Source organism: Strigops habroptila, chromosome 5, assembly GCF_004027225.2.
Source record: "Strigops habroptila isolate Jane chromosome 5, bStrHab1.2.pri, whole genome shotgun sequence".
Lineage (NCBI taxonomy): Eukaryota > Metazoa > Chordata > Aves > Psittaciformes > Psittacidae > Strigops > Strigops habroptila.
In genome coordinates, this window is record NC_044281.2 from 47431576 (window position 1) to 47458575 (window position 27000).

Sequence of the window (27000 nt, forward strand, 5' to 3'; positions counted from 1 at the left end):
GTATGTATGCTCTTTATGTTTTAACCCACAATTCATACTTTATTTTAACAATTGGAAACAAAATAATATAAATCTGCGGGGAGTCAAACCAAAGTAATAATTCTGAAGTAATTCATGTAAATCTTTCTTCTTTTCCTGCATTTAGTAATAGTACTCCACGGTCCTGCGAAATCTGCTGTAATTGTTCCTTGCTGTTGAAATGAAAAATAATAGCAAATATATCAATTATGTATCTCTATCACTCCTGGAAGATACTTAGATAGCCTGCTGTAAAATTAGAATTGCAGCAGTGAAAATTCCTTTCCTTGCTTAGTTTACCACAGTGCTTCCTATTTCTAACATTAGGTCATTTCTCTAAACCACATCTGCTGTACTGAAATGAAAATAGATTGTTTTTTTCCCTATCAATTGTAGACATGAACTGATACGCTCTTCTGCTGTGCAGCATTGTTCTATGTGTCTGAAAACTCTTATAATAAGTCTCTCAGACTTACCTCTTTGTGGCAAAGCAACTCTAATTTTTTTTTTTTTTTTCTTTTTTTTCTGTTTTTGGTTTTGGGTTTGGGTTTTTTTTGTTTGTTTTTTTTGGTTTTTTTAGTCATTGCTCTTCTCTGAACTTTGCCAAGTGATCCTACGGGTTGGATGTCCAAAACTGAATGTATTTACTTCTGCTGAGGCTTTTGTGAAGCTGTTTAGGTGGAGAGAATGTGTTCGTGAGGGTTGATAGTCCTTTTTAGACACCCGTGGGTAAATCTTTCCTGCTTCACACTGGTGTGATGTTGCTGATACATACTGAGCTGGTGATCGTGTGTAATACCTACATCTTTTTTTGTATGGCTGTTACATAGCCAGTTTGGGGATTTTTCCTTGCATTTATGTATTTTTATAGCTCCATGTAGTAGTCTCTACTGATTTCAGTCCTAATTCTTTTCAAAACAATTGCCCGGTTCTGAAATGTAGTACTTACATTTTTATTTTAGTGTCAGGAGTTGTTACACTTTAATAAGGAGCTCAACTAATAATGACACTGACAAGAATAACTTTTGGCAGGTTTGACTTGATTCTCATTTGACTTAATGTAATGTGGACCAATTCACTGATCGAAGCTTGTAATTCTCGGAGAATTTATATAGATATAAATTAAATAATAATCTGGTACCAAATCTGTATGTGATATATGGTTTAGGTGGCCAGTATGATAACATTAATCTCTTCTCAGCACTTGCTATAGTAACTTCAATAGTTCCTTTTTTTAGTTGGAAATATTTGCAATTATGAGTAGAATACACACACGTTAATAAATATATGTAAGCAAAAGTTAAAGTACCATTGAAAACAATATCTATGTCTAGTATTAAAGTCAGATGTGAAGAAGTCTTAAATTTATGTTACATGGATAGATTTTATTCTACAGTCACATTGCCAACTAGGTTGTTTCGTAAGTATTATAAGACTTAGAACACCTTTCTGCTCAGATTATTAATCTTTGCTTGCAATGTTCTTGCACCCTCCACACAATATACTCATGAAGGGTTCATGTGCTGTTGATACCACGTTCGCTCTCTGCTGTTTTCAGTACGGAGAATAGGTAGAAAGGTCAAAGATAAAAGCTACTGAAATGTCAAGGATAAACCTGCAAGACATCCTTTCATTTTAAATACCGTTTGTTTCCAGATACATCTTAAATTTTAAAAAAGAGACTGTGGATGGCCCAGTTGGTGGAAAATAGTTTAAGATTATTTTCAACCCAGCATTTGAAATTGTATAGTTTACTGCTCTTGTGTAGATCAAGATTAGCAAGATCCACTAGTAATAGATCTTGTTATTAGCATAAAAGAGGCAGAACATACATACTTACTACAGCTGCAAGAGCAGGCCAATAGTATTTACATAATTTCCATGTGTTCAGTCTTCATCCTTTCCATGAATGCTGGGCTAGAAAAAACACGTTTGTGAGATACTTGTTCACTCCTGAATACCAGATTTTTCGTCAGTTTTAAACTGTTGCATATTTCCCTTTCTGACACATACAATTTCATGGTAAGTAAATAACAGATCCGTATATGGCCATTGACAGTAATGTGCATCATTTTAGAAGCATTTTATAACCTGCCCAAATCCCTGCTCACTGTAGTATAGTATTTTGGATGTGCACAGAACTTGCACCTGTTCCTGCAATGTGTTGGGTTTTTTATATGCACTTCAGTTTGCAAACCTCATCACATTGATAAAATGGGATTGAGGACATTTTTCTTTAAATAAATAGCAACACTGTAAAATGCTGCTACCTTTTATCACTTAGTAGCTAGCAGAAGAGAATCTCCATGTTGATGCTGGTATGATAGGAGAATCTTTACTATGTATTGTTTAATTTTGAATGAAATACTGGAGTATTTTTTAATTGACTGGTTTGCAACAGTTTTTATATCATGGTGACTGTATATACAAGGTAACCATATTAACTGCATCACCAGGGAATACCATTTAATGTATTATTTTCAGCGTTTTTTCTCTAATTATTCTCTCAGGAAAAAAACATTTTTTTTTTTTTTTTTTTTCTCCCCAGTCAATCATAGTTGTCCTGATGATCACTTTAAGTGCCAAAATAATCGCTGCATTCCCAAGAGGTGGCTTTGTGATGGAGCTAATGATTGTGGTAATAATGAAGATGAATCCAATAAAACCTGTGCAGGTAAAAATTTTACTTGTGTAAAGAAGTTCTCAAACTCCCGTTCCATAAAGAGCTCAAGACTGCTCTGAACTGAACCAGTCTGCTACCAGTAATCTGATTATCGACATTTTAAATTAATCCACATTTTGATGTCACTAATGCTGGAAATTAAATTGTATTTTCTTTATCTTTATTCTTGACTGTGCTTTCCAAAGTAATTCAGCACTTACTCTATCCATATGGGTTGACTGTCAAAGCACTGCTTAGGTACAAAATTTTTCCTGCTAAATCTTTTTCTGACAGTTAGAATTTTCTTTGTTAATATGCTGTGATGAGTGTCATGTCACTAGTAAATTTAATTTTATGCTGACAAAAGCATAGTTAGTTATTAAGTTTCCCTTGGTACCTTGAAATTGTTTTCATTTCTAAGTTATTAACAGTTTAGTGGATTTTTAAGGAAATACCAAGATGAAGATTGCTTACTGATTCCACTGCGGTAAATCATGGAGTTCCAAATCAGTCCATTGTTTGTATGGAAGTGATGTTTAGCGCTTGTTGGTAGAGTACACTAAACAATCATTAAATATCTGCTGCACAAAATATACATCAGTAAGCTGATGACTATTTTAAACTAAAATGCAGTGATAGCATACATTGTGTATTAAAATATTCCCTGAACTCATTTTCCTTGATTAAAATTTTCATGTATATAAGAACTGGTCTGGTTGTTAGTTGTACAATTTAGGTAAAAGCACACTAGCAAAGCTGCAGACCTATAATGTCCATATCACCTCTGTGGTACTATTGTGGATTGTCATACCTCTTGATACTCTTTGATATTCAACTGTTTTCTTGTAAGATAAGAGCTGGATTTAAGACCATACTTTTTATCCCTATGTCAGTTGGCTATGGGTTGAATTCTGTATTCTTGTTTTTCCTTTTGTTCCTGCAGTGGCAAACACTATTCATGTTTAAAAAAATACTTCTTTGAAATATTTGGAATGTATATTCTTCTGTTGTATTTTACGCTATTTCTATGAAGAAAAATGAAACTGGTAATGGATAATACCAAATGAAGAAAAATTCTTTTGGTTATTGGGGTTTCTGATGTATCGGTCTTTTTTTTCTTTTTTTTTTTTTTTTTTTTAAGTGGAGAACCACATATAGATGAACTTTAAAAGCTTAAATTTGCAATCAGAATCTGTGTCACTATCACTGTAGTTATGGCTTCACATTTTTAATACAAATTATAAGTAATGTCAGCTTTATATGTTATTTTTATTGAAGTTTTACTGTTCATCAGCTTTCAAGGTAATTTATGTAGTTACATAGCATGGTTTCTTTTAGTGATCTTTATTTCTTCAGAAGAAAGACATACATAATTTCTTTTAATGGATCATTACAGTTGCATATTTGCAAAGGCAAAGATTCTAAGAATGGTGAGGCCAGGCATATCACACACTTGGTATATTACGATTTTTTTTCTGTGTAGATAATATTACTAGATCATTGTTTATGAAATACAATTTGTTAGTATATCAATTGCTAGATATTTTTATGCCCTGATTGTCGTTTACTTCAACTTTACAACTAATGATATTTTAGCGAACATTACCGCTTAGTTTTGTATAATTACATATAAAACTTCATGTTCTCGTATATTGGAGAAATCACTAAGAAATCTACCTAATATAGGTAGAATACAGTCCTGCAGATGACCTCATTTTTCTCTGAAATCAAAGGAGATTAATTATGTTTAGTCAGATCAGGTAAAACATGCAGCAGGCCAAGACATGTCCTTCAGACTTGCAACTTCCATATACGGACACACAGCTTCTACATACAGAGCCCTAACAGATTGAGTCCATTTCCCTTGTATTTTTGGAGTGTTTTTTCTTGACAGCAAGAACGTGTCAGATTGACCAATTTTCGTGTGGGAATGGACGCTGTATTCCAATGTCATGGCTGTGTGACAGGGAGGATGACTGTGGAGATGAAACTGATGAAATGACATCCTGTGGTAAGTGAGGGGTTTTTTGGGGGTTTGTTGTTGGGTTTTTTTTTGGGGGGGGTGTGTTTTGGTCTTTTTGTTTTGGTTTTTTTGGGTTTTTGTGTTTTGTTTTGTTTGGGTTTTTTTTTTTTTTTTTTTTTTTTGGGGAAAGAAGTAAAATTATTCTATAAAAAAGTTAAGCATATAAGAATCTCTCACATGAATTGACAGAAAAAATATGAGGAGCCTTTTTGGTTTTATATGAACTGATAATATTTTTTCTGAAATAGCAAATACAATTTATTTGATTAATAAATAAACCCAAACCAAAGGCTGCATTTTATATTAATAAGTTTTTAACTACAATGCCAAATAAGCAGTACAATCATCTTAACACTTTTCTAATTTACAGTCCCTATCAAATACTGTCACCCTCAAAAATTGATCTGTATTTCAGCCACATACCACATCACGTGGGCCCCTAAGCGTATTCTAAATGTCAATAAAGTCAGACTGTTTCAAGTCTGAACAGAAGGTTATTTTGATATATTTTGCAGAAAAAAGTAGTCTTTATTTTTTATAACATAAGAGAGTATCAGCAGCTCTGCTAATTGCTGCTTTACTGAGATACTGCAAGAAGAGGTGCATTCTCTCTAATCAGCTGCTTCCAAACAATTAAGGTTTTTGTAAGTCAGCATGACTGCCTTCATCTGTTTGGCAGCTCACAGGTAAGTGCTGTGAGTCTGAGAGCAAAAGGGTCAATGAGCTGTCTGCAAAATACTGTGTCATGGTGTGTTCCCTGTTTACAAGGTAATATTTGTGATATTTACTTTTGACTTACTAATATGGATAAGTAAGTGTGTCACACTATAGTAGGATGTGGTTCTGAAATGAATTTTCAAGAGTTTTTGAGAAAGAATGCTGACTTGTTATTCTAGTAGCACCAACCCTGTAAACATGAAGTGACAGGTTGTGCACAGAAAAATTAAAATCTGAAGTGTACTTCTTAGGATGCCTAGTAGTTAAACTTGTATTTTACTCAGATATAACAAGAGGCTATTTCTTAATCAGAGCTGAATTGTGAAAACAGTGTAGTTGAAAAAACATGACCTTTTTTCACTTTTTTGAAACTTCTTGCTGCTGTAAACCTTTTCAATAGAGTTACTAGAGTTCTATTACTAGTAACAGTTTTTCTTCAAAAATCTCAATACCTACAAATAACTTTCAGTGGAGAGCAAGAAAAAAATAGAAAGTAAATGCATAAATGAAAGTCGTAGGCTGGCTCCATGATGACCTGTGTTCCATAAATATGAATCTCCAGGATCTCAATTACCTGAAAATCTATGGAAGGCAACATGTAGGATCCAATCAGTAAATTCTGTTCATCCATAATCTCTTAAGTCTGTTTAATTACAAATTATTCATGACTCGCAACCAGCTGATACTTCTTAGTTGAGTTTAAATTGTTACTTTTTAGCTCCATATGAGAAATACTCAGCATCTCCTACTTGTCTAATTGCATTCAAGATTTTTCAGGATTTTTACGTTTAAAAAGTTATGTTTCCTGGAATATTCACCTGCTTTCCGTTGCCTTATTTTTCATTACTTCCTTTTTCTCATTTTAATAGTGATACAACCAGAAAAAACCAAACTAATTTTATGTTGACAGTAATAGATGTCTGACCAGTAACTTCAAAATAGATTACATATTTAATAAAGTCTAAATAAAAATAAAATTGCTATGTTAGTAACAATGTGAATATTATTAAGGTAGACATCTAATTGCCATGTTTCAAATCAAGTAAGTTCTGTTGTGTACAGAGGTAGAATAGGTGATCCCAGTGAACTTGTATTTTGCAATCTCTAAAATTATAACATTCTGTGTAATGGTACAGCGTGGCACTTTGTACAATAATAGTTTATCTGAGTATCTTTACCTTGTGTTCTCAGGCATCTTATCAGTACAAAGATGTTAATTTTGTCTTTGTAATTTCTTCCTATGTGTTTTGTTTGGTATTAAGTCAGCTGATGCAGAATATTTCTTCACATCATTTAATCAGCACTTCATAGAATCAAAACCAGCTTGGGTTGGAAGGGACCTTAAAGATCATCTAGTTCAAACTTCCCTTCCACAGGCAAGGACACCTTCCACTAGTCCAGGTTGCTCAAAGCCCCATCCAACCTGGCCTTGAATATTTCCAGGGATGGGGCCACAGTTTCTCAGTGCAACCCGTTCCAGTGTCTCATCATGCTCACAGTAAACAACTTCTTTCTTATATGTAATCTAAATCTACCCTCTTTCAGTTTAATGCCATTCCCCTTTGTCCTATCCCTACCCACCCTTGTAGGAAGCTCCTCTTCAGCTTACTTGTCAGCCCCTTTAGGTACTGGAAGGCTGCTCTAAGTTCTCCCTGGAGCCTTCTCTTCTTCAGGCTGAATAACCCCAACTTTCTCAGCCTGTCCTCATAGGGGAGGTGCTCCAGCCTTCTGAGCATCTTTCTGGTGGTCCTCTGGACTTGCTTAAGCAGGTCCACATCCCTCTTATGTTGGGTGCCTCAGAGCTGCAGTACCGCAGGTGGGGTCTCATGAGAGCAGAGTAGATAGGGAGAATCACCTCCCTTGACCTGCTGGTTTTGCTACTTTTGATGCAGGCCAGGATACCTTTGGCTTTTTGAGCTGTGAGTGCACACTGCCGGGTCATGTTGAGCTTCTCATCAACCAACACTCCCAAGCCTTTTTCCTCAGGGCTGTTGTTTTTCAGTTTGGCCAAACTTCACATATGTTTCATGTTTTAGAATCTTGTCTCTTTATCCTCAAATATTATGGTTGTGCAAATGTGTCATATACTTAATTTTTCATTCTCCCGTTTGATTTGATGGGTAACGGGCATGCTAATGGCATTTATTTAGCTATTCTATTTAGTGATATATATTTTCTTCTATGAAACAGTTTAAAATTCTTGTATTCACAAGTTTTAATATTAAAAATAAAGTAATGGTTTGCTTTTTGTTACCATTACAAGGTGTTGATTTTTAACTGCACAAGTCTTTAACTATGTAAACTTTAGGCTCCTCTTGATTCAATAAGTTAAGCATGCTTATATTGACATATAACTGGGGTGAGCAGGACTGGAAAGGTGAAATGCATACACTTTTTCTAAAGGTACAATCAGATTTATGAAGAAGCATGACATTCCTGAAGAAAATTTGAAAACAGACCCTCCTTTTTCTACTGCTTTCCTAAAGGAAACAAGACATAGTCATTTTTTTGTGTCCATCTGTTGTATCAGCTCATTATTATAACGTTTGCACTCAATAATAGAAGGGTGAAAGAAGTATCAAAAACTGGAGCTTTTACAATACAGCTGGATAGCAGAGAGAAATGTGATTGATGCCTGCACTGTGGAGAGAGTTCTCTCTGAGCTCAAGAAGCGCCTTTCTTGCTTTCTCTGTTCGCAGGACAGTTGGCACAGGGATGGCTGTAAATCAGCTACAAGGTGTGCATCTCTTTTCTGTAACATAATAAAGGAAAAGAGTACTGAGGAGACCATAGGGACAATGAGAGAAAATTATTGTGCTAGTCCTCTAGGATATGAGAGGGAGCTGTAGATGATGGTGGAGGCTGGGGCTGTGAGAAGCAAACAGTGGAGATACTTCAGAACTTCGTTAGAAAGACTGTGATGGGCTGAGAATCATGACATGGGTGGTGGCCAGGATATTCACAGTTAATTTTAATTAGTTTCTGTCTCTTTTATACGGGTATTGGGTAGACAGATGAACATAAAATAAAGTCATTCATGTACTCATTCATGGAGGCATTCACGTATGGTGAACAGGAATATTGCATTTAATGTACAAGTTAAATTTGTGGAAAAATTATTCAACAACTAAAAAGCAAAATTAAAAATGGCTATCAGCTTTGCTTGAAGCCTATAAGGCGTATATTGTAGCTAAGTACTATCATAGTTGCACGTTACCCTTATTTGTCTCAGAACAGATTTTTTTTGTCCCTGTAATGTGTACCCCCAGAAAACTAGCTGGTTTGTTGTTTTTTAGGGTTTTGGTTTTTTGGTGGTGGTTTTTTTAGTTTTTCTTTTTCTTTTCCATTTAATAAAAAAACCTACAAAGCTTTCTAGGAGTAATTGACAGACTCTTGTCATCAGTGTTAACTTCTTACCCTTTTCTGTTGAAGCAGAATAATCAGTCTTTCAATATTTTTGGTGATTTCTAAATTTTACTGTTTGATACAGCTGATTTGGTTTGGTGCTTCATGCATGAGTGTAAGCCAGAACTCCCCCTGAATTTAAAAAAAAAACCAAACCATCTTTTCAGTTAACTTTTAAACATTTTCTGCACCAAAGACAGCAAACACAAATTTATTGACTTCGGTGACTATTTCATTTCTTGTCCTAAGGAAATTTTACGTTTATTGTGGCATGGTTTAAAAGTTCGGAAAAACTTTTCAGTACTAATTACATCGCCTAGTTGTCAAAATCTTTGTTGTTTCAGTTGTAGCAACACTAGAACAACCCAGTATAGCTAGAGCAACCTACTGAGGAATACATCTGGGGATTTGTTCTCAGCTTGGGCAGTTTTGGTGTGGCTGTCAGGACTGTGCACCATTTTGGACATTTCTGTTGCATTTGGGTTGTACTGTGTAAGAACTTCCAAGCTGAAGTCCTTCAGTGAAGGACAAACTTGCCTTTAAGTAGCAGTTCAGGCAGGTTGGCCATGTTGTCATTGGTTTGCATTAGGTGTCAGTTGCTGAGAGGTGTCTTATTGTTCTGATGGTCTGTATAGAGAATTTAGGCTCCTCCTTATTCCTTTTGAATCAAGTTAGACTTTTAGATTGTTTCCTATGAATTGCCAGGTTTTGTAAAGTTGGTCTTGTGTTCTCCAAACTGAATGGGTGCAGGCATTGTTTAACATGTTAATGGTAGGAACTGTATGATTGATCTTAGAAGAAAAAGAAGTTGAAAAAAATCATTTTGTTCTATGCAGAAGCATAGTAAATGCTTATCTATATTTCATAGAGATGTGTTTTTGTGAGTCCCCATGAAGTATATTGTCTCAGTTTTCTACTACTTCTACTGGAATGCTTGGAGGAAATAATTGTAAATACACCATAATTTTGGATTTTCTTTAGTGTCTGTGTACAATAACACTTTCTTGAATATTCTTTTGCTTGGTACTTAACTTTCTCTATTTATAGTCTTCCATTTCCCATTTTATTATGGCAGTGCTATTGCAGTTGGAGAACTTTTTTTATATAAATACATACATTGAAAATATGGTCTGTATCAGTCATCAAGTTGTAGTAATTAGTCATAAATATTAACATGCTTAGTGGCAAAGACAGCCCTGGTCTGATGGGAATGTAGGACCATATTATATGACAAAGAATAATGCATTTCAATAGTCTGTGTTGAAGGATAGCATTTGGACTAGTATTTACAGTTAAAAGCCTTTTTATCCTCTCTTTGTCGTGTTACACATTTTTTTTTCCTCTCTAGTTAAGTATCTGTCAGGTGAAAATGTTTCATACAATACACTTGTGTAATTTATGCATGTAGGAAGGTGGAAGAATATTACTGAAGAGGATATACATTAAATAGTTTTTATTTCTTTTTGAACACTTCCACAGAATTCCCAACGTGTGAGCCACTAACTCAATTTATATGCAAAAATGGAAGATGCATTAGCAGCAAATGGCTCTGTGATTCAGGCAAGTATCAAGTGTTCTGTATCTGCAATGGATATGGTAGATCTTGCATAAATATTGCTTTGATACCCACTCTTTTCTTCTGAGGCTGATATTGCCAGTTTGGTTTTTGAGTGGTCAGAGAATAAATACAGTATTTTTAAATTACTGATCTGACCTAGAAAGCAGTAATATTGAAGCTTTATAGAAGGAATGATGCAGTGGATGATATGGTAATAATTACAAACAGTATATTCTGTAGAATAAAGTGTGATTTAAACTTTCATTGTTTAAAAAAAGAAAAAAAAAAGCTAAACTATTGCTTATGAAAGTATTTTCTAGTTTTAGAAAACAAAATAGTTCCAGTGACCAGAGTATCCGATTTTTTTGTTGTTTATGGGTAAGTTCAATTTAATAAACAGCATAACTCAAGAGGGGTGGCTAGGACAATGTAGTTCTTTTGTCTGAAAGAGTACATATTTGAATGACAGCTGTTGAAATGAACCTTCTCTCACAGCTTGTGATGGGGGAGTGATGTCATGCCAGTCTTAATAACATTGGGTTGGTTCTTCATCCACCATACCATTTGTTGTTATTATGATTTTATGTGGCTGACAGGAATTCATAGCTGGAAGTGGAGAGATTCCCCAAATTATCACAGTGTGCTTGCTCAAATTCTCTGCAAGGAGACCCTCTAGCGTTTGCCTGACATATTTATCTTTCCCTGTTTTGGCAATCACAATCAAATTACGGGAATTGCCTTTAAGATTTTGTAATGACTACAACATTAGAGTAATTAGAAACTACATTCCAGCATTATTTATGTGCTGCCATCTTTCTCCACCTTGCACTGTTCCAAGTACATGGAAATAACATTTGCAATACTATTAAAAAGAAGTTCTGACATCAGATTTTCATTTAGGTTTATACGAAGCGCTTTGTAAGTGTGCTTAACTGTCTAAGTTAACTTAACAAATCACCGAGAATACTGTTTGGAAGCCTGGGTAGTTACACATGAGTAAAGAAATTAAGAAAATCCACAGTCTTCTCGTGCTTGCTGGCGTCTGTGGCTGAATAACTGTGAGTAAGTGTAAGAGGCTAGATTATGCAAAGTGGCAGAGTCAAGTGCTGTTTGTGAATTAAAGAATTAGTCGCATTAGAAATAATTTTACCCAATGCTTGCAGGCAGTAAGCATGCTATTTTATTTACTGGATGTTATTTTTATTCTTGCCTTCTTGGAAATACTTGTTTCTCCTCATATCTTTTATTCAGCTTTTTTTATCTTATTATTATATTTAAAATAATAAAAAAATATTTGCAGATGATGACTGTGGTGATGGAAGTGATGAACTAGGCTGTATTCACTCGTGTTCTGCTGATCAGCTCAGATGTTATAATGGTAGATGTATTCCAAGTCATTGGGCGTGTGACGGTGACAATGACTGTGGAGATTTCAGTGATGAAACCAGAACAAACTGCAGCAAGGAAGGTTAGTTGCTTTTCCTCTTCTTACATTTTAATACATACAAGCACAGAGAATACTTTATTTTAAATACAGAGGACCCATCTTCAGTCAATGGAAAAAGAGGATGGGCTTACAGCACCAGGAAAACTTTATCAGCGTTGGTCCTCCTTATGTCTCTAAATTCATTCTTGCCTGACAGCAGTGCAAAAAAAAATATTGGTATTTATCTTGAGTCTGTGGTGGATGGCAGAGTGAAGGGAATGAGCAGGATAAGAAAGAGCTCGTCTTGAAGCTTGCGTTAGAGTGATGAGTTAAGAAGGAATAGGGAGTTTTGAGTATTATGCTTGGGTACTTTTGATTTTGGCTTTGGTTAAGAAGGGGGATTCTAAGTCGTTGTAGGCTTGGCATGGAAGAAACTCATATGAGAAAATTCTTCAATGTAATTCTTACTTTTCTAAGAAACTCCGTCTCCTGGAAGATGCAGTGGGAAGGAGTTTCAGTGCAGTCCTAATGGGAACTGTGTTCCTGAGTTGTGGCGCTGTGATGGAGAAAAGGACTGTGAAGATGGTAGTGATGAAAAAGGCTGTAATGGAACTATACGACTGTGTGATAAAAAAACAAAGTTCTCCTGCAAGAGTACAGGTATAAGCTTGCATATATGTTTTGCAGTCATTCACTCATTGTGTGTGCATCTGTCTGTGTGAATACTATTTGAATACTGCTTAGTACTACCGAGATAATGTTGCCTATTGTACTCATACCAGAAAAATACTATGAATATACTACTTCTATTTAATGATTTACGATATAAAATGGATGAGGTTTGAGATTACTTAAAGCTGAAACTGTTCTGTGTGATAGTACATCAAGACAAATACTTAAATTTAGCATTTACTGGTACTTAAAAGTCCAAGTACTTTCTTCTATTTTCCAACTTTGGCCCTAGAAATAAGTTGATTTAAATGGTATAATGTAATTAGCTAGAAGATTTCAAAGAATTAGAACTGCAGCACTGGAAGTTAGAATCTTAATATTGAAAGAAAAATACATTCTGTGAGTATGTTTAAAATAAAATTTTGCTAAGTGTAATGTATTAAAAGATGTGAAAAGAATGTGACGATCTTGCATGAGAATATTTAGCAAAATAATGCTTTGATGGAACATTTTCTGAAGGGACAGTCCAGTTAGGAAGAAATTAATGCATGTCAGCAATGTAGTCATCTTTTAATAATTTCTTTCAAAGCTTAATGAAGTATTAGGGGTAAAATAACTTTCAAAGCAAAATTTAATCCAAAAATATAATAAGCAGTACTATTGTTGCCATTAGGCAACTGTAATTATTACAAGAGAGAAGAACCCATTCTAATGCCTGTATTACAGCTAAGCATGATAGATGTTGCAGTCTGGTTATGTGAGCTCTGTCCAAAAGTATTTGTGAACATGTGTGGATACAGTAAGATGCTTTATTCAAATCTACAGTGTGAACAGAATTAATTTTTAATATGTGAATTACTTTGGGAGGTCTCAGAAATGCTTGGAGGTTTGCTGCTACTTGGATTTTTAAATTCTATAAATCATAATGTATGGGTAAATGAATATGGAATACTGAATCTTGTCTAAATAAAACATTTCCTTTTGTGTTCTTACAGTTTCCATAAAGATGTATAGAACAAGAAGCTGTTAAATGAAACAGCTTCAATAAGTAAAAAGATTATTCACTTTTAATAGGTTTGTTTCCTGAAATAGGCTGATAGGAACCCTGACGCAGGAAATATGCTTTTTCCCTGATACTGTCTCTTTCGTGGTGCTTAAATGGGGAAGAGGTCTCAAACTACATTACCTCATTATACACCTACCTATGATTAGTTGTGCACAAGGACAGCAATACCTCAGTCATTTTACAGGAAGAAGCATGAAATGTGACTTCTCTGGCTGCCACATATAAATATGGCAAAAAAACTATTGTCATCAAGCATTTGCTAAATTCGAGGGTATATGGCTTTGATTGAGAAGAAGATGCAATTACGCTTATTGGTTGTGTGAAAACATCGCTTTAGAAATCAGTTGTAATAGTTTAATCCTTCCCCCCCCCCCCCCCCCCCCCATTTTTCTTCCATCAATCCAGGAAGGAGTGTCCTGGGTTCAGATATAGCAGTCATTTTTCTCCTGCTTAGTAGCTGGTGCAGTGCTGTGTTTTTTAACTTTCAGCCTGGGAACAACGCTGATAACACCGATGTTTTTAGTTGTTGCTAAGTAGTGTTTATTCCAACCAAGGACTTTCTCAGTCTCATGCTTTGCCAGGGAGGAGGGGAAGCCGGGAGGAAGCAGAGACAGGACACCTGACCCAAACTAGCCAAAGGGGTATTCCATACCACAGCACGTCATGCCCAGTATATAAACTGGGGGGAGTTACCCGGAAGGCCCAGATCACTGCTCGGGTCGGGCTGGGTATCGGTCGGCGGGTGGTGAGCAATTGCATCCTCTCCCCTTGTTATTTCACTAATCATTATTATCATTGGTGGTAGCAGTAGTGGTTTGTATTATACCTTAGTTGCAGGACTGCTCTTATCTCAACCCGTGGGAGTTACATTCTTCCGATTCTCCTCCCCATCCCTCTGGGAGCGGAGGGAGGAAGAAGGGGGGGGGAGTGAGCGAGCGGCTGTGTGGTTCTGAGTTACCGGCTGGGCTCAAACCACGACAAGGAGCAAAATCACTATTCTGGAGCAGGCATGTTGGTAATACATTGGAAGAGAAAACAGCAAAAGCAAATTTTTATTTAGCTACTTTTCAGTAGTATCCATGTAGTAGGATAAAGGAGTAATAATTGTTTTCTGAGAAACAGTTTCTGTCATGATCCTTTCAGGGTTCAGAATGCACATAATTTTCTCTTATTTTTTTAGATTTTTTTAAAGAAATAATACTGTCTAGCTTCCACACTTACGAGAATTGTTCATGTGAGGAGAAATTGGCTAATTCTTCAATTATAGACTGCTTGGTGGTGGTGTCTGATTTCCCAATAGAGAATATGATGGGTCTGGGTAGGAATGTGTGTATGGGGTGAGGTAGAAGAGCCAGTACATTTTGGGGGAAGTGACAGTTGATGAGAACAGCAGTAGTGAAATGTTACTGCCCACTTTTTTGCTTACTTTTTTTTGGTTTATGGCTGTAAATAGTTGCTGCAGGGTCTTTTCTTACTGTAGATTTTGTTGGCTGTGGTTAATCTGTCACAATGCCACAGGCGTGACTGTGATATTGCAATTTCAGCATCTGTCAGCCTTCAGCCAAAGATTTATCTGCTTTAGATTAATGGTGGTCTTGAGAACCCATCATATGTAGCCCCTTTTCTGATATGTGCTTACGAATATCCAACAGAGGATATTTTATAACTTATATAGATAGCATTCTAGTAACTTGCCTCTAATAGTTGAACGTTCTTTCCTAATAAGTCGTCTGAATCTTTACTGCAAGCTTAGTTGATTGTCGTCTTCTTTTCACCGGTATAAAAATCTTTTGAATATGAAAGATTTCTGTCATGTGTCTCCTTAACCACATTATTTATTGAATAAACAAATACTTTTTTTTCTGCTTGCATATCTTCTGTTTTTACTTTAGATTTTTTAAACACTTGGTATTTATGTTGATCTCACTGGAGCTCTCTGTCCTGTGCAGTTCTTGAGCTGTGATGTCCTAAGTCAGTCAAAATGCTGCAGGGCACTTGAGTAAACAGATTTCAGAGTGACATTTCTAATTTTTCCAGGAACATCACATGGTTGATTGTGGTCAAGTGTGATGAAAAATATAGTAGAGTTTGCACAGCAGTAGGATATGAGATGCAGTACGTATCTGATTGATATTGGCTACTGTTGGGCTGCTTCTAGCCAGTTGTTTTCTGCTTTTAAATTAGATTAGAATTCTTTTAAATTAGACTAGGCTTAATTAGATTAGACCAAGAGCCAACTTCCTATTTTAAATCCTGATTCTGTCCTCCAAAAATTATTGTAGGCTCAGTTTTATGTACTACATAAATCTATCCTTTTTATTCCATCTCTCTATTACTGGACCAGGAACAGAATCTGTGCAGTCTCAGAAAGTTATCTAATTACTCTAATTATCATAATCAAGTTCTTTTTAAAGATAAATGCAAGAGGCATGTATACTTCAGTTTAGTAAGCAGTAAATCTGAACTGTAGTGTGTATTTGTCATACTTGCTGCTTTTTATATCTATTTCAAGAACCAGTTAATTTTGTATCTTACAATTTTTATTGCTACCCTGTGGGCTATTATTATATCCTTTTTTTCCTCACATGTTCTCATATGTTAATAACATACTGGATTGGGGGGTGGGGAAGATGAGGGAAGAAGTAAGATTTCTTTGGAGTGGAACATAAGGAATGTATGTAGAGAGGAAGTCAAAGGGTGGGTGGTCATCACAGTGGTACTGGAAGAGGAGAGCAACAGCAATTGTACTGGATGGATGGGAGTGTAAGAGTCAAGATACAAGTATGTGACAAGTAGAGAAGAATGGAGAGAAGTTGATACTGAGAAAGAAGCTGATCAAGAAATTGGTGGGGCTGCCCTACAAATTCTGTGGGGGTTCATGAGGAGGAAAGGGTTACTGTGGAGAGATATGTCATGAGAGGAGTTTTTTAAAGAGGAGAAGATTTAGTAAGAACATCAGAATGGGATACATGGAGGAGGTCTAAGAGTGGAAAGCGTATTGCTCATAAGGTGTGCTTGCTAATGTTGCTTCCACTTGTTCCCTGCCTGCTCTGCCTCCTCTCTCACCATTAAATCTTTAGAGCTGCACATCTTGTACAACTACTTTTTAATAATCCTTTTGAACATAATGATGATTCAGAATGATGAAATTTCTAACTTGAGTGGTGGATTTAGTTGACACTAAAAATTTAAATAGAAAGAAACCACCATAGCAAGTAAACTAGAAAATTATACATGTTGCTCCAGTACTGGTTTTATTCTCAGTTCTTTTGTTTTCTGTGGTAACAGCTGTCCTTGTTAGGCCCTGAATTTTTTTCTTCTGTCTCATCCAGGAGACATGCATAAACATCTGCTCTCTACTAATAGCTTTTAAAACACAGAAATTACCATCTTCTTGAAACAATGTAGTTCAGTCTAAGTCTCAGGTGTGTTCTACAGGACAAGCAAGATCATCAATATATAATCGCAACATTTGGTTAAATGTGTCAGAAAATTGTTTCATTTTGATGGGAATGAGATTGAGTCTATTCTACAAGTTAGGAAGGCATGACAGCTGTAGGCAGCAAGAATTAACAGTAAGAGGAAGCTGAATGCAATTATGCTCCATCAAAATAGTTTTTCTACAGTAAAATACGTAATTAGTTTAAAAACTTCCTGGGCTCAGTATCCCAACAAAGACTGAACAGTATATAAAAAGTTAATTGTCATACTTGCTAATATTTGTAGGAAATAAAAAGCATTGGAAAAGCATTTTCATCTGGCTTTCCCATGTACTACTTACTTCAGAAATTTTAATTCACTCCTTTACATATATTTTTGTGTTACACAAAAAAGCCATGGAAGAGAACAGATATATCCATTGAGACAGTTAATATATGATGGAATCTTACTAAAAATGTTCCTGGAAACCAAAAATGTAAATTTCAGTAACGGTCAATAAAGCAAAAATATTTCAATGAGTTTTAAGGAATTATTTCAAGACAGTCATAATACTTCATTAAGTCCATCTCTTTAGAATTTTGGCAAAGACTATTTCCTTGAATATATATTCTACTTAAGAACATGTCATAGCCATTGTAGTGGAAGATTAATCTTTCATTATAAAACATATCTTCATTAAAGTAAGAGAAAGACAGTAAAACTGATTTGCTCTGTAAACATTTGTATGTATAAAAGATTAAAAAACAGATTAGGAGCTCTACTGGAAGCAATGGAAATTTACTTTGGGATCTGGTTAGTTTGCTTGATGATGGTATTTTCCATTAGCTTTCATTCTACTGCTGTGTTACAATAATATATAAAAATCAATGATCATTTCAAGGTAATAAAGAATATCGACACTTTTTTTTTTTTTAAATGCTTGTGATTGATTGCATGTAATGATAAAGCATGTATATATCACGCATACAACTTTGTTTCCTTGTGTCTGTGCAATTCTGTTTTTTCATTGTAGGATATTTGGGACTTTGACCGGTATAAAAAATGGTGAAAGCTTTTCATGCTAATTGACACCACTTCCTGTTTAAGTTTTCCAGGTGATTGCACAGGCAAAATGATGTTGTGTTGCTTGAAACCACACTCACTGTAGTTTGTATTTTGCCCTGTTGTCACTCTGAGGACATGAGCACCCTTCCCATTAAAAGATGACTAAAATATAAAATGAAAAGCATTATATTAATCTCAAGCAAATATTTCCTTTGAAGGAAACTGAAATCTGCTACTGTGTTACGGCAGATAGTAGGGACAGTTGCTACACTGCGTGGACAGCAGTACAGAATCCCTTTTGAGGTGGTTTTATATTGAACCGCGTCACAGTCAGTACAGAGTAAAAGGCTGCCTGTAGCGGACTTGACACTGAGGTGCATTAAAGAGCCAACAATATTAGCATTTTGTTCCAATTGATTATTTCACACAATGACTCGCTTGCTTCCCCTGACTTCACAAAGTCGTGATCAGTCTCAGCTTCCTATTTGGAGGATTGTTGCTAAACTGGGAAGGGTGGGCCAAAAGTCGTGTCAGTTCATGCTGGGCAACAGTTTGCAGTTACCAGTCTCAGGCATCATCAGTCAGTCCCTGGGCATCCACGAGCATTGTTGTCAATGGATCTAGACGTTTCCAGGATCTTTCCCATTCGAGGCTGATTTTTCTCTACCTAAATAGTTTATAGGCAGAAACACAGCGCAAGATCAGCTTCCTAACCTGTGGTTCTTCCTGTTGTCTCTTTATTAATCAGAGAGTAAAGTACATGCCACTTCAGTCTAGGTGTTATCAAAATTTACAACTAGCCCATACTGGTTGTAGCTAGCAAGTAACAAGTTTATGCTTGAGAGCTGAAAACCAGTTTAAACAGGAGCACTCACAGATGCACACCTGGAAGTGGTAGCATTCACAATCTCAGTTACTTTTCACCTAATAAAATCCCTGGTTTGGGCGATGCTAATCTAATACCTGTATATTTTTTAAAGATCAACCCCCTTTTCCTAATCAAGAGGCTGCCTCTAGACATTGATGGTCAGCAGAAAAGTTCTCCCTCCCCCCACCTTTGGAAGAGTGAAAGAAATGATCTGAACCCTGATTTGGTAAAATTGAAATCATATAGGAGATTTCATCTGCTGTAATTAATTTTTCTGAAAGGTGATCATTTTCCTGTCATAATCTGAGAATGCATTGTGTATACTTCCTGGAAATATTTTGTTTCTGAAACCCATGCTAATAGGCTTATATTGAAATGTAGCTCCTATGGCAGGCTCTTGGTCTAGAAGATAAAGGAAGAGAGATGAAGAGAAGCAGAATTAAAAAGAAACAAAATGTAAAGCTTTTTATTATAATTTGTAGTATTTAACAGATTATGAGGCTGTGTCCTGCCTGTGTGCAGTTATGTTCAGCATAGAATAGCTAGGATTGATGTTGTTTGGAAAATTACTGTCAACGTTGATTTGGATGATGCTTCAGAGTGTAAGTAAAAGTTCGCTTCATTCTCTTCATCTAAGAGGAAAGTACTATTAATAGAAAGCATAATAAAACCAAATATCTGTGTAATGCTACTGAAGTTTTTTTCTAAAGTTTGCTTCCAGTCTGATTTCCTGTGTTTATTGTCTCTTTTCTCCAAGGGAGATGCATTAGCAAAGCATGGCTATGCGATGGCGATATTGATTGTGAGGATCAGTCTGATGAGGATAATTGCGAGGGCTATATGTGTGGACCACCAAAATACCCTTGTGCTAATGATACCTCCATCTGCCTACAGCCTGAGAAGCTCTGCAATGGGAGAAGAGATTGTCCTGATGGATCTGATGAAGGCGATCTTTGTGGTACTTTTCTTAGACACATTTTCCTGATTATTCTTGATATTGTTTGTCATAATACTTTTTACCTAAAAAGCAGATCTTATGTTTATCTTACTGAAATGTTATTACAGTAGCTTATAGGATGATTTTTTTACTTCAATCATACTGGGTTTGTGCTTGAAGTATTAGTTTCTTCAAATAAGAGAAAACGTAGTTCTTAGGTAATTCTTTAATTTCCTAACCCCTTAAAATACTCCTGGAGAAAAACAATTTAAAAGGCTCGGCTATATATGAAAGGATAAGCTAATTTGCAGCTCTCTCCAACTACAAAAGCTTGAGTTCTTCTTTTGATGCAGCTCAGTATACAGTTCGCTTTCTGGGCTGTATGCACACAGCACACTGCTGGCTCATGTTCACTTTCTTTTCATTCTATACCCCTAAGTCCTCCTCTTTAGGGCTGCTCTCAATCTATTCCCTGCCCAGCCTGTATCTGTGCTTAAGACTGCCCTGGCCCACATGCAGGACCTTACACTTGGCCTTGTTGAACTTCCTGAGGTTTTCACGGGCCCACCTCTCAACCACGTCAGGGTCCCTCTGGGTGGCATCCGTTCTCTCTAGTGTGTCAGATGCACCACACAAGCTGGTGTCATTGGAAAGCTTGCTGAGGATGCACTCAATCCCACTGTCCATGTCAGTGACAAAGATGTTAAATGACGCTAATCCCAGTACTGACCCCTGAGGAATGCCACTCGTCACAGGTCTCCACTTGAACATCAAGCTGTTGACCACAGCTGTTCAGCACAACCATTGAGGCAATTCCTTATCCACTGAGTGGTCCATCCATCAAATCCATACCTCTCCTTTTTAGACAAGGATGTCATGCTGGACAGTGTCAAATGCTTTGCACAAGTCCAGGTAGACGGCATCAGTTGCACTTTCCTGATCCACCAATGCTGTGGTTTGGTGGATGTCAGCGCTGTAACCCCACCGTAGGAGGTCACCAAATTTGTCAGGCATGATTCACCCTTAGTGAAGGTGTGTTGGCTGTCACCTATCACCTCCTTATTTTCTACGTGCCTTAGCATAGTTTCCAGGAAGATCTGCTCCACGATCTTGCTGGGCACTGAGGTGAGACTGACTAGCCTGTAGTTCCCTGGGTCTTCCTTTTTCCGCTTTTTAAAAATGGGGTTTATTTTTTTCCCTTTTCCAGTTAGTGGGAACTTCATCAGACTGCCACAACTCATCAAATATGATAGCCAGTGGCTTAGCTCCTTCAGCTGCCAGTTTCCTCATACCGCAGATGCACCTCATCAGGTCCCATAGACTTGTGTGCCTTCAGGTTCCTTAAATGGTCTCGAATTTGACCTTCACCTACAGTGGGCAGTTCTTGATTCTCCCGGTCCCTGCCTTTGCCTTCTGTGACTTGAGCAGTGTGGTTGGAGCTCTTGCCAGGGAAGACCGAGGCAAAAAAGTCGCTGAGTACCTCAGCATTCTCCATGTCCCAGGTAACCAGGTCTCCCATTTCCTGCTGGAGAGGGCCTGCATTTTTCCTAGTTTTCCTTCTGTCACTGGTGTACCTATGGCAGCTTTTCTTGTTGCCCTTGACATCTCTGGTCAGCTTTAATTCTATGAGGGCTTTAGCTTTACTAACTGATCCCTGGCTGCTTGGACAATTTCTCTGTATTCCTCCCAGGCTGCCTGTCCTTGCTTCCACCCTCTTCAGGCTTTTTGTTTTTGAGTTTGTCCAGGAGCTTCTTGTTCATCCATGCAAGCCTCCTGGCCTTTTTGCCTGACTTCCTCTTTGTTGGGTTGCACCTCCTGAGCTTGGAGGGGGTGATCCTTGAACATTACCCAGCTTTAGGAAAAATTTTGGTGATTTTATAATTTTTTTTATTATATCACCAGTTTGCCTCTCCCCACTGACCTTGCTTTGCGTAAGATGTTTTCCAATCTCCAGCATTACGTTGCAAACCATTTGGAGATACTTACAAGCATTTTCACCCTGTAGGATCTATCATTCCTAGGATATCCTCCACTGGGCTAAGCACAGTTGCTTAGCATAGGAGGCAGAGTTCACTGCTGGGCAACAGCAGCTGCAGGGTATGTCAGAGAGATCTTCACGCTGTGCTGTTCTGCTGGTCTGGAAACTGTGCTGCAAGAGAGGACCTGAAATTCAGTGGTCCTCTGGAATACATTATGTTGTAGACCTAAATCCTCTGAGAGCTATGTCTGAATCTCATGCTGTCTAGACTCCAGGTGAAAGAAATTACAGTGTAAGATAATTTATATTATTTCTCTGCTATTTCTGTGATTGGACAATTATCTTCCTACTAGTAGCAGCCCATTATGACACCTTTATCCTATTGGCTACTGTGTAGGGCCAAGCTTGGATTTTAATAGTTGTTGCAACTTTTAGATGGTGTGTTATTAGTCAACAGGTATTTCAGCAGTTTTTAATTAGCTAGCTTTAGAACATACCGAAGCATAAACTGAAAGACAAATATGGGATGTTGGGCAACACATTTACCAGTAGGCACATTAAGGAACTTGAATCCTATATGATAAAAAAAGCCACAAAAGTCCAAACTTGAAATTTGAACAAAGGACTGTTAGAAGAAGGGCTGCTTTATTATTATTATTATTACTATTATTATTATTGGTTTATGTTTTATTTTGGTTTGGTTTGTTTGTTTGTTTTGTTGCTTTTTGTGGGTTTTTTTAAATGGTAAGGAAATAATTCTTCTGTAGAAATCTGCTGTGTTTTATACATCTTGCCATAAGTGAGCAAGACTGTCAGGAACTTGTTACACTCAAGCAAAATAATTAAAAAATACTAATAAATGAGGCGGGGGGAGAGTGGAAAATAGTGAAAGCCTAGTTTTCGGCGACAACAGATCAGTTTGGTCTTCCCATTGAGATCCTGGACACCAGTAGTACTGTGAGATAAGGAATAGTTCTGTGGGTTTTTTTTTTTTTTTTGCTTCAGAGGTCCCACACTTTCTCACAGACACAGTTTTCATGCTTTCAATTCAGGTGCTTCAAAGGTTTCATAAATCAACTTCAGTTTGCTTAGCGGAACTTTGCAAATCATCAAATACCTGCAGAATATAGTGTGAGAGTGCTGACACAGAGATTGCAGCAGTAGTATTCTCTAGTTGATCTTACTGGAAAATGAGAAAGAAATCCTGGTTTTTATTTCTAATTTGTACATATTTCTTTGACAAGTTGCTTGTGAAATGGATACGTAGGACTAAGAGTTCGAGCCTTTTCCCTGAAAGCTCAAGTGGCTGGAGGTAGGGAAGTATTTGTGAAAGTACGCTTGTTTCTCTGGGCATCTGGTTTTGGTCACCATTGGAGATGATTGAGCTGTAATGGTCTTTGAACTGACTCTGTGTGGACACTCTTTAATTATTAATGAATAAGATAATTTGTATGCAAGCCTGAAAATGTACATACATTGCACATCCGCCATGCTAAGAGCTTGGAAGGTTGCAGTAAAGGTACCAGCCCAAATACTTCAAATTAGATAATGTAAAAAATAAATCCAGAAAGCTGTTTAACAACTGTAAAATTAATTTTCTATTTCTTAGAAGCCTGGCAGCCTTGCAGCCTTTAATGTTTGGGGTTTTTTTTTCCATGTTATTTCAGATGAATGTTCACTTAACAATGGTGGATGTAGCCATCAATGTTCTGTGGTTCCTGGAGGAAGAATTGCGTGCTCCTGCCCTGCAGGATTCAGTCTTAGTGTAGACAACAAAACTTGTGAGGTCATGGATTACTGTACCAAGCACCTTAAGTGTAGTCAAGTATGCGAACAGCATAAAAATACTGTCAAGTGCTCCTGTTATGAAGGCTGGAAGCTCAGCAAGGATGGAGAAAACTGCGTTAGTACTGGTGAGTTGAAATTTAATGTATTTTTAATATTCCAGATGTTAATAGCTGTTATGTCTCTTTAGTGAGAGATTATTTCATTTTTTTTAAGAAATACAGGCTTGGATTATCCAAATGGCTGACAGCAATCTGAAGAACTCTTTAAAGCTGTCCCTATTCTTGATGTGGGATGAAGTGGTATTGCAATAGAAGTCTTTCTAAGAATGTTAATGTCAAATAATTCCTAAGTTGTTTGAGATTTTATTGTTTTTCATGTATATTTAATATACAGGGGATATATATACATAAGTGTGTGTGTATATATATAGAATATGATGTATTTACTATGTATTTTGAAGAAATGGATCGGTCTGTGACATCATGGTATCAATCAGTATTACTTGAGGGTTCAGAAGTTTAATTTTGAACATGCATGTGCACACATATAGTCAATTATCTGCTCTCTTTTAGTGTTCACAGTTTAATGTGTTTTTTCACCTGTGACATTCTGGTTCTTGTTTTTGGACATCAGTAAGGCCGTTCAGCTCACTAATCAAGAAGGAAACCAACATGAACTGAAACAGGAGAGGGGAATGCATTCCCCTCATTGTTCACTACTGCAAATGATTCCGAAATTATTTAGAAACTATGTAGGCAGTTACGAATAGCATTGATTTTGCTCTCTAGATTTTCAAAATTTTAGTTAAGGATTTTTTGATATTTTTATTCTTTATTAACTTTATTCTTTGGTAGTATCTTATCAATTCTGTGTGGAAATGTCTCCCAAACTGTCTATCACTTATTTGCATTGTTCATAATTCAGTAGATACCATAAATAAGATCATCTTGAGTTATTCCAGATACTCAACATTTCCTCAGATGATTTACATGAAAAAATTCTGAGTCTGTAAGCTAGAAATAAAAGCCTAAGTTTCCTCTTGCTAGTCACCTGAAATTTAGTAGTTAGCAGCCAACTTAATGGTCCGTATTTCAGAAAAGGCAAATTCTAATCAATCTGCTTTGACAATGGGCTAATCTACACAACATTTTAGAACTTCATTACAGTAGTAATGAAGGCCGTAAATTACTTATGGCCAAAATATCTATTGGATGCAAGAAAAATATTTCTCTTCTGCAAAACAATTATTAATTAAAATTTAGGTTTATATCATGGATGTTCTTTCAAAGAGCTTTTTAGCAAATGCTTATGAATTACAAGTTGTGCCTTTAAGCTATTTTTTAATTCATTAAGAATGTGATTTACATTCATCAGGCTGGAATGACTGTTGTTGTAATTGCCAGAATGATCTCTAAATTGAGTCTTTGTGTCTCCATAATTGTTACTATCATATGTAAATAGTTACTACTACAGTATGAGATCAGGAACATATGTTGTTCAGACATTACGAAGCCCTGCAGATAGTAGACTCTCAAATCGTCCTTCACTGGTATATTGCTGCAGTTCTGCATATCTGAACTTTAATTCGTTGCTGTTAAAGTTCTTATTTTTTGACACTTTTTTTTTTCTTACTCTTGTTGACTTTTGACCAGTCCGATTTGTTTTCTTATGGACATTTCCAGTAATCAAAGAGTGCATTCTTGCTGGGTTACAGAAATGAAAGGATTAAAAGCTTTTAAGACAGAGTCAGTAACTTGGTGGAGGAAAGCTTGAAACAAACTTTAAGTTGAAGCAAATAGAGATGACCAGTATTTGGAATCTAAGGGGAAAAAAAACAACCCAAAGTGAAATACATATGTATGTGCTAGAAAGTAAGAAAAGTGAGGCTACGGTTTCTCAGTTTTTCTTACACCCATGTGATACTTTATTTTCTTTTATAGGGTGATGGAAGCATAACATTAAATAAAAATGTTTTGATTCAGTCTGAAAAATCTAAATCTAAGTCACTATAATACAGCTCATTTTATAGAGTCATTGAATGATAAGGTGGAAGGAAGATGTTGTGGTTTAAGCCCAGCTGGTAACTCGGAACCACGCAGCCGCTCACTCACTCCCCCGCTTCCTCCTCCCCCCACTCCCAGAGGGATGGGGAGGAGAATCGGAAGAATGTAACTCCCACGGGTTGAGATAAGAACAGTCCAGTAACTAAGGCGTAATACAAAAACCACTACTGCTACCACCAGTGATAATAATGATAAGGGAAATAACAAGGGGAGAGGATACAATTGCTCACCACCCACCGACTGATACTCAGCCTGACCCGAGCAGCGATCTGGGCCTTCTGGGTAACTCCCCCCAGTTTATATACTGGGCATGAGGTGCTGTGGTACGGAATACTCCTTTGGCCAGTTTGGGTCAGGAGTCCTGTCTCTGCTTCCTCCCGACTTCGCCTCCTCCCTGGCAAAGCATGAGACTGAGAAAGTCCTTGATCGGAGTAAAGATTACGTAGCAACAACTAAAAAACATCAGTTGTTCCCAGGCTGAAAGTCAAAAACACAGCACTGCACCAGCTACTAAGGAGAAAAATGACTGCTATAGCTGAACCCAGGACAGAAGATCAGAGGTTAATGCTGCTGTTGTTTGTCTGCTTTCAAAGATCTTCAAGACACTTTCAGTAGTGAGCTCCAAGTTTCTCAGGGGTGAGATGTTTTAGTGCTTCACACTCCTCAAGATTCCCCCCCCCCCCACTAGTCTTTGAGTCTTCCTGCTCCAGTTTAAGCCTTTAATCCTTGTCCTACTTGTTATTTATATAGAAAACAAGATTTTCCCATTTTCAAGTCATCAGCCTTTTATGTCTTTGGAGAATTTTGTGTGCTTCCATTCATCATCTTATTCCATTGTTTTTTAGATTAAGCATTTCCAGATTGTTCATTCTTTTCTTACAGACCATGCTTTCTAAACATCTTACAACACTTGCTGATTTCCTCTTGCATTCCTGTAGTTGATTCACATTCATCTTTAAGCCATACTCAGAACAGGGTACAGTATTGTAGACTATCTTCATCAAAGCTTAGGGAGGGAGGGAGTGGAAGGGTTATGTCATATTTATTTCAGGTGCAAACCTTTAGTTGACCTTATTTACAGTGCCATGCCATTGTTGATCTAATTTTCTAAATTCTTTCCTACAGATCTGGTATCCCATCAGTTATATACTCAATTTTATGCAGCTTATTATCCGTGAAATGTGATACTTACTGCACGTAGAATAATAGGGAAAGTCGGGCAGTAATAAGTAAAATTCTAGACTCCAGTTGTCCAGACTGTGGTGATTGATTGCTACGTTATGTAAAGCAGAGTGGTGGCTGAACTCTGGCTCACAACTTGCCAGCTAGGCAAT

General features: G+C 36.8%; 1 protein-coding gene across 10 annotated transcripts in view; it reads left to right on the plus strand.

The window, feature by feature from the left end:
- Positions 1–27000, plus strand: part of LRP1B (LDL receptor related protein 1B) — a 752766-nt gene that overhangs the window by 494724 nt on the left and 231042 nt on the right. For all 10 annotated transcript variants that reach the window (XM_030487472.1, XM_030487474.1, XM_030487475.1 and 7 more), the window contains 7 exons: positions 2567–2692; positions 4575–4691; positions 10305–10385; positions 11684–11851; positions 12287–12469; positions 19658–19858; positions 23483–23728. In XM_030487472.1, the coding sequence (XP_030343332.1) occupies positions 2567–2692; positions 4575–4691; positions 10305–10385; positions 11684–11851; positions 12287–12469; positions 19658–19858; positions 23483–23728 (1122 nt within the window). The remainder of the gene's footprint in view (positions 1–2566; positions 2693–4574; positions 4692–10304; positions 10386–11683; positions 11852–12286; positions 12470–19657; positions 19859–23482; positions 23729–27000) is intronic.